Genomic DNA, 8,769 nt, shown 5'->3' with positions numbered 1-8,769 from the left:
AAGTTTAGACATTTATTCCACCCATTAGTGAGATTCCAGGTTAATTACAGACTCGAAAAGCTTTGGAAAATGGTTCACAAAAAAAATAGGCACGAAAAATCAGGTTTTTTCTTGTTTAAACTGCATTTTGGGATAATAAATAAATTTTTTGAGGAATTTCATTGGCACCGTCGGAAAGAGGAGATCTTAAGCAATAATAATATATGTGTCTCAATTTTTTCTAGTGTCGAATAGTCTTAGTTATTGGCCGTTGAAAAGCAGTGTACCGGTAGTGGCGTTTTGGCCGTTTAAGGGTTAATTTTCAGCAAAAAAAAACGAGATTTAAAAAAAAATAGTTAAATCTTTTAACAAAAAAATGAATTTTTAACAAAATCGATACACTTTCAACAGAGCAATTGAATCTTTGACAAACAATTCTAAAAATTTGACCAAAATTTATTAAAATATTATGGTTATAATTAAATGTAAAAATATAAAATTTATAAATAAATTATTATTTAAAAAATTAAGTGACTTCTTAATACAATAGTTATATCTTTATTTTAAATAATGGATTTGCAACAAAAACAAAAAAATTTGACAAAATAATGAAATTTTAAATCAAAGAGATGAATTTTCAACTAATGAAATAAGCTTTTAACAAAGTAGTTCAACTTTTAACCAAGAATTTGAAGCTTCAGACAAAAAAGATGAATTCCCAATTAAATTTAAATTGTTGTATTTTCAGTTATGAACGATTAATTTTAAACCAAAAATGTAATTATTAAATTTTCAGTTTCAGAAATTGATTTGCAACAAAATTCAAAATTAATTTTCGACGAAATAGTTGAATTTTAAACCAAAGAGATGAAATTTCTGCGAATGAAACCGAAAAGTACGAAATTTAAACAAATAAAATGAATTTTCAACAAAAAACAATCAATTTTTACCAAAAAATGGAATAGTAGTTAAATTTTCAGCTAAGAAAAAATAAATGAAAAAAATGTTAAATTTTGAACCAATAAAATGAATGTTTAACAGAGCAGTTTAAATTGCAATCAATTAATTAAATCCTAAAAAATTGAATACTCAATAAAAAAATTAATAGTTGAATTTTTAATTAAAAATGATCAGTTTTCAAACTCAATTTTTGTTGAGAAAATTCATTTTTAATTAAAAAAAAAAAGAATTTTTAACAAAACAGTTGAGTTTTGAACCAAAGATATAAATAATCCACTAATGAATTGAATTTTTAACAAAGCAGTTCAACTTTCAACCAAGTATTTGTTGAATTTTAAACCAAGAATAATTTTCTACCAAAAAAAAGATAAAATTTCAATATTTTATATTTTCTACATTGAAATCATCAACTAAAAAAAACGAATTTCTAACAAAGTAGTTGAATCTTTGACCCAAAAAGATGACTTTTTAACAAAACAGTTGAATTTTCAACTAAAGAGATGAATGTTTAACTAATGAAATAAGTTTTAAATAAAATAGTTCAACTTTCAACCAAAAAGTTGAATTTCTTGTCAAAAAAAAAAAATTTTTTTACCAAAAAGGATAAAATTAAAAAAAAAATACATGCATTTTAATCGAAAAACGATAAATTTTCACCCAAAAATGGAATTGTTAAATTTTCAACTAAAAAAAAAATGAATTTTCAAAAAGTAGTTAAATTTTGAAATAATAAAATAAATTTGTAAAAAAGCAGTTTAAATTGTAACTAATTAATTAAACCTTTAATAAAAAAAATTAATTCTCAATAAAAAAAATTAATAGTTGAATTTTTAACTTAAAATGATCCGTTTTCAGAATAAATTTGTGTTGGGAAAATTAATTTCTATTAAAATAAAAGGAATTTTTAACCAAATAGTTGCGTTTTAAATAAAAAATAATCCAACAAAGTTAATTCAACTTTCAATCAAATAGTTGTATTTTTCGCCAAGCAGAACAATTTTCTGCCAAAAAGGACAAAATTTAAACAAAAAACATTAATTTTCAACTAAAAATAACAATCAATTTTCATCACACAAAAAACAACGAATTAAAAAAAAATGGATAGACTTTGAAACAATAAAATGAATTTTTAACAATGTAGTTTAAGTTTCAACCAAGTAGTTGAATCTACAACCAAAAAGGATAAATTTTCGTTGAAAAATTTAATAGTTGAATTTTTAACTAAAAACGATCAATTTTTAGACAAAATTTGAGTTGAAAACATTTATTTTTATCAAACAAAATTCAACAAAATAATCGAATTTTGAATCAAAGAGATACATTTTGTTTAAAAAAACTAACAACTAAATTTTTAGATGAAAAAATTATTTTCCAAGAAAAAAAAAACTATTTTAAAGAAAATAGTTAAATCTTCAACTAATAAAATGAACTTTTAACAAAGTCGTTGAATTTTTGTCCCGAAAGAGAAAAACTTGTTAACAAAAGAGGTGAATTTTCAACCTAATAGTAAATTTTTAGCTGATAGAGATGACATCTCAGCCAAAAATAAAATAATACTTTTTTTATTAAAAAAATAATAATAATAATATGATAAGTAATAATCGTCTTTGTAATAATTATAACTTACCAGCACTGTAAATGAAAAGTTCATGGCTGAGTCTATTCGTTCCCATGCATTTAAAAATAATGTCGTAGGTGTCCAAAGCCTTGAGGTGCACTCCAGAGGGCAAAGCGGGGTGCATACATTGTGCCAGTCTCTTCGATATTTTTATTCTTCTTGGGATAACAGGAAATTTCATGTGACTTAGCAGCACCTTGTTGAGTTTTCCGAGGGCTGATATTAAATCTGCCCATTCGCTTGTGTACTCGAAACTCTTCAGTGCCTTGTCCACGTTTGATACATAGCTGCGAACAAAATCAATTAATTTTATTATATATATAATATTATATTATTATGAGATTCCTTGTAAAATTTATTTTTATTTTCTATACTAGAAGATTTTTAATATTTTAAGTCGATAACAAACAAATTAAATCTTCATAACTTTGAGAGGGCCTGAAATATTAAAAATGATAAACTTTCATAATAATAAATATATTGAATTCAATTTAAGTGGCTTTAAATTCGTAAGATTTCAGGTAAAAATATTGCATTCAAAACATAAGTAGATTAATTTTTAAATAAATAATTGAACTTTCAACCGAAATGATACATTTTCAACCAAGAAGATTAATTTCTACCAAAAAAGACCAATTTTTCAACAAATACATGCATTTGTAACAAAGTAGTTGAGTTTTTAACTAAAAAAGATCAATTCTCAAACAGAAATAGAACTGTAAAGCAAAACCTGGTTAAATTTAACACAAAAAAGCGAATTTTCGACAAAAAAGTAGAAGCCTTAACAAAAACAGATTAATTTTAATCCAAATAATTGAATTTTGAACCAACAAGGATTAAATTTCTAACAAAAGAGACGAATTTTTAATCCAAAAAACTCATTTTCAACGAAAGAGTTAAATTTTCAACTTAGAATATTTTTTTATTGTCGACAAAAAGACGAATATAAAAAAAAAGTTTGAATTTTCAACCTCAAAATATGGCTTTTCAACCAAAAAGTTAATTTTCGACCTAAAAGTTGAATTTTTAGTTTAAAAATTATTTTCAAACAAAAAAGCAAGTTTTTCAGAAAATAGTTACGTTACAACCAGATTAATTTAAATTATAACAATACATCTAGAATAAAAAAATATATTTTTACAATGTAGTTCAATTTTTAACCAAGCAGTCACATTTTTAACCAAAAACGATAAAATTTCTTCCATAAGAGATCAATTTTTAATACAAATGGACTAATTTTCATGACATGAGTTAAATTTTCAACAAAGAAAGATTTGCCATAAAAGATTTTTTTTTAATTTTCAAGCAAAAACAATAAAAAGTTAAATTGTTTTTATTGTTTTTCAACTCGAAGATATAACTTTGCAACAAAAAAACTTAATTTTCAAATAAAAAAAAATTTCAACAGAAAATGGTGTAATTGAATTTGAAGTTAAAAAAAAATAACAAAAAAATCGATTTTTACAACAAAAAAGTTACATTTTCAACAAAATCGATGAATTTTGAATTACAATAATGAAACTTTTTAAAAAAATTTAACAAAGAGTTTAACTTTCATTTAAACAGTTGCATTTTTAATCAACAAAGATCAAATTTGTTGCAAAAGAGATGAATTTTTAATTCAAAAGAACTAATTTTACAAGAAACTAGTTAAATTTTCAACTAAAAAACGTTTTTCATTCCAGAAAAAACAATCCAACAAAACTGTTTAATTAAAAACAATTTTCAACAGAAAATGGAATAGTTAAATTTCCAATTAAAAAATTATTTTAAAAAGGCGAGTTTTCAACCAAATAATTACAATATAAAGCAAAGAGCTTAATTTTGTATAAATTAATAAGAAAAAAGTTGCATTTTCAACTAAGAAAAAGTATTGATTAAAAAAAAGAAAATTCAACCAAATAGTTGAATTTTCAATCAAATACTAGTTAATTTTTTAACTACAAAAGTACAATTTTCAACAAAAAATGGAATAGTTAAATTCTTAGTTAAAAAATTGTATTTAACCAAAAAAGCGAGTTTTCAACAAAACAGTTATATTTTCAAACACATAAACGAACATAAAACTATAATAATAAATATTGAACCAAAGAATAATAATTTTATAAAAAAGCAGTTAAACTTTATTCGGATTTTCAACCAAAAAAAAAAACGGAATTTTTTAAAGAAAAATGTAATAGTATATATGTCAAGATGTCAAAAAGACGTATTTTGCACGAAACAGTTGAATTTGTAACCTGAAAAATATGAATTTTTCACCAAATAGTTAGATTTTTGTCCCAATAAATAAATTTTGACGTACGTACAATAATAAATGTTTAATCAAGTAGTTTAATTTTCAACCAAGAAAGATTTTTCAGTCAAGAATGAAAAAATTGTAACCTAATCCTTGAACTTTAAGAGCCAAAAACACGTATTTTCTACTAAACATTTAAATTTAAAAAGAACTTCATTTTAAACGAAATGGTCGATACTTCAACTAAAGAAACGTCAATAATTTAAAACCCAAAAACACCAATTTTATACAAAAAAGTTGAATTTATAAACAAAAATATAAATTTTGAATCAAATAGTTGAATTTTCTACCAAACAGGATAATTTTTAAACAAAATTGTTGAATTTTCAACAAAATAAGAAAATTAGTAACGAATAAAAAAAACTTCTCAACCAAAAAATTTTAGTGGAAAGCGAGAAATGGGGTAGGGGAAAGACTGTAAAGCCTGCGATAAATAAACAGGAATTTCAATCATTTTCAAACTGAAGAACAACGGCTTAAAAACATTAAAATTCATTTTCTATATTTCAATAATATTAGAAAACTAGAAATTTTATTTAAAAAATAAAGTTAATTTCCCACTGCCCATCTTTTGATTTCGAACTACAAAAAGTGTGTCAGACTGAGCAATATTTTAGGCCCTAAACTTCGAAAATAATCAATAATAATTGATAATAATTATTGGAATAAAATATTAGATAATAAATCAAATTATGCTAAACTAATACTACTTATGTAGGATATCACGTCTTTGTTCAATCACAGATTGTTATCAATAAGAAGAATTGATTGACACGTTCTTGATAGAAATACGATTTACGTAACAATGAATTCATTGTTGCATACTGCATATTCGATAAATTAAATTTAAGGCTTCACTGAATAGGTAATGTATTATTTATTTCACTGGAGTAGGAATATGTTTTAAAATTCTGAAAATTTGATTACAGCAGTTCAACTTTCAACCAGGTAATTGAATTTTCAACAAAATTGACAATTTTTCAACAACAAAAGAATGAATTTTTGATAAACAATGTAATAGTTTATATTTTAACCCAGAAAAGTTTTCAATTTCAAATAAAAAAACAGTTGAACTGAACCCAAAAAGACGAATTTCCAACAAAATAGTTGAATCCTCAATCAAAACAGATTTTACAGTCAATAATGAAAAAGAATGTCATTCAAAATTTAGATTTTTCAAAAAAAAGGCACATTTTCTAGAAAACAGTTCATTTTTGAACCAAAATGATAAAGCTTAAAAAAGGAAAAGTAATTTTCAAACAAGAAGATTAATTTTTTACTAGAAAGATAAAAATGTAATAGTTGCTTTTTTAACAAAAAAATATTTAAATTTTTAATTACAAGCAATTAAATATGAAAAAAACGAGTTTTCAACAAAATAATTGAATCCAAATTAATTAATAAATATAATAAATTAATCAAAACAGACATTTCAGTCAATAAAGAAAAAAAATGTCATCCAAAATCTTGAATTTTCTAAATGAAAAGTCAAGATTTTTTCAAAACAGTAGAATTTTTAACAAAACAATTGAAATTTCAACGAAAACGATCAATCTTTAACCAAGAAAACTAATTTTCTCCTAAAACATGCAAATTCCTATCAAAATAACAACATGTTTTAACAGATGATTAAATTTTCAACAAAGAAGACTAACTTTTTTACCAAAAAATCACAAATTTTCAACAAAAAAATACTAATTATAAATTAAAAGCAATTGAATTTAAAAAAAAAAACGACTTTCAAACAAATACTTGAATCCTCAATTAAATCAGATTAATTTTCTACCAAACAATTGAATTTGAACAACAAATTATTTGCCATTAAAAAGAGAAAATTTGAAGGAAATAAATAAACTTTCAACAAAATAATTAATTTTTCAACCAAGAAAATTAATTTCCTACTAAAAGAGACAAATTATCAAAAAAATGCATGCATTTTTAACCAAATGTTTGAATTTAATTTTAATTTAATTTAAAAAAATTAATTTTAATTAAAAATTTTGTTTGGTATACATTATTTTAATTTTAAATTGAAACCAATTTTTTAATTGAATACAAAAATATTTTTAAAAACCAGTTTTAAAAAAATACTAAAATTCTCAACTAAAACAGATTAATTTTCCACCAGTTAAAATGTTTGACCAAAAAATTAACTTTCTACATAAAAGGACACATTTTTAACAAAATGAATTAATTTTAAACCTAATAGTTCAATTTTCAACCAAATAGTTAATTTCTTAAACAGAAAATGTGATTTTTCAATCAAAAAAATGATTGAACAACTGACACAAAACCTGAATTATTTTAAATTTGAGTACCCATTTAAAAATTAAACTTATAGGAAACTGAAAGATTTCCTATGCTAGAATTTTTTCGTCAATTGAAAGGTAGTCAAATTCTGCAACCCCTGTTTATTTGATTTTTTAAAAATAAAAAACATTTTTAATTTAGAGCTATTTTCAAAAAATGAAAGTTTACAATCCAACCTCTTTTAAATGTGGAAAAATAAGTAATAAATAGATAAATAAATAAGAAAAAAAAAGTAAGTATTTATAGTCACTTTAAGACAATTTTCATTTGCAAAAACATACTCTAATACTTTTTATTTCACAAAGTTACAAATCTTAAAACTCAGAGGCGTTTACGTAAAAATAATGTTATGCTTTACGTAAAGTAAGAATACAAAGGCACAGAAAAAAATTTCAACTACAGATAAACTCTTATTTTATAGCGGAAAAATAAATAAATCCTCTGAAACAATAATAACTATATTACTTCTACTTTTTTATGGAAAGGTATGATGAAATATTACGTAAAAATTTAAGTTTCAATTTAATTTTTCTACAATAAAATTATCATAAATATTTTTTAAATGTATCTTCACCTACGCTTTTCGTGGTTGAATATTCCTTTAAAATTATTTCAATTAAACATTTATTATAGTCTACAGCTCTTAGTAATTAAAAAAAAATGTTAATTTTTATTTGTTATTGAAAACAAAAAAGGCTTTTAAATAGTTTATAACTTACAATACAGAATTTAATAATTTATTGCATGGCCACAGGAAATAGTTTTCATTTTTTTGTGCTGAAAATTGATTTTTGAAAATTAATCGCATTCTATTTCGAATTTTATCATTTTGAAAAATTAAAATCAATATTATTCAATTTGACACGCTACTGTTTAAAAATTCTGTAACTATTAGCGCATTAAATGTGAAAATATTAAAATTGAAATGCTTTTAATTGAAAAATCATCAAAAATGTTGCATTGTCGTGAGATATTTTCAAAATTTAAATTATTTTTGAATTTTTTAAAAACTGCTAAATATCTTTACAATTATTAAAATTTTCCATAAAATTCTACAAAAATTAAAGAAATTGCCATGAAATATTCAAGGTTCTGTTCTGACAATTTTCGAAATCTTTTGGAAAGTTTTGAAATCTTTTTCAATATTATCTTAAAATAAAAAAAATTAAATAATTTAAAATTTGCTCCGAAATCTTAAGAAACATTATTTATTCTAATGAAACTTTTCAAAAATCTTAAAAAGCTTCTAAACTTTTTATATGAAATTAAAAAAAATCTACAACTTGTTTTAAATCTGTTGAAATCTTTTGTTAAGTTTAAAATTATTTTTGGATTTTTTCAAACCTTTTAAATATCTCTTAAACGTATTCGAGTTTTTCCTAAAATGTTGCAGTTTTGCAAAACTAAAAAATTGTTCTTTAAAATCTTCTACATTTTTTCGAGATTTTAGGAAATCATTTTAAATTGTTCAATATATTAAAATTGTTTTCTCTGATTGACTTTTTGAAGTAAAAAATTAATTAAATAAAAAATTGTAATGTTTATTTGTTATTGAAAACAAAAAAGGCTTTTAACTAGTTTACAACTTACAATAAAGAATTAAATA

At 22.3% G+C, this 8,769-nt stretch overlaps 1 protein-coding gene across 2 annotated transcripts in view; it reads right to left on the bottom strand.

Annotated features, from left to right (window-relative positions):
* Positions 1-8,769, bottom strand: part of LOC117178058 (protein dopey-1 homolog) — a 178,781-nt gene that overhangs the window by 164,130 nt on the left and 5,882 nt on the right. For both annotated transcript variants that reach the window (XM_033369267.1, XM_033369268.1), the window contains exon 2: positions 2,567-2,844. In XM_033369267.1, the coding sequence (XP_033225158.1) occupies positions 2,567-2,844 (278 nt within the window). The remainder of the gene's footprint in view (positions 1-2,566; positions 2,845-8,769) is intronic.

Source organism: Belonocnema kinseyi, chromosome 8 (genome assembly GCF_010883055.1).
Source record: "Belonocnema kinseyi isolate 2016_QV_RU_SX_M_011 chromosome 8, B_treatae_v1, whole genome shotgun sequence".
NCBI lineage: Eukaryota > Metazoa > Arthropoda > Insecta > Hymenoptera > Cynipidae > Belonocnema > Belonocnema kinseyi.
Note: the sequence above shows the minus strand (reverse complement) of the source record. Positions and strands in the feature narration are given on the sequence as shown.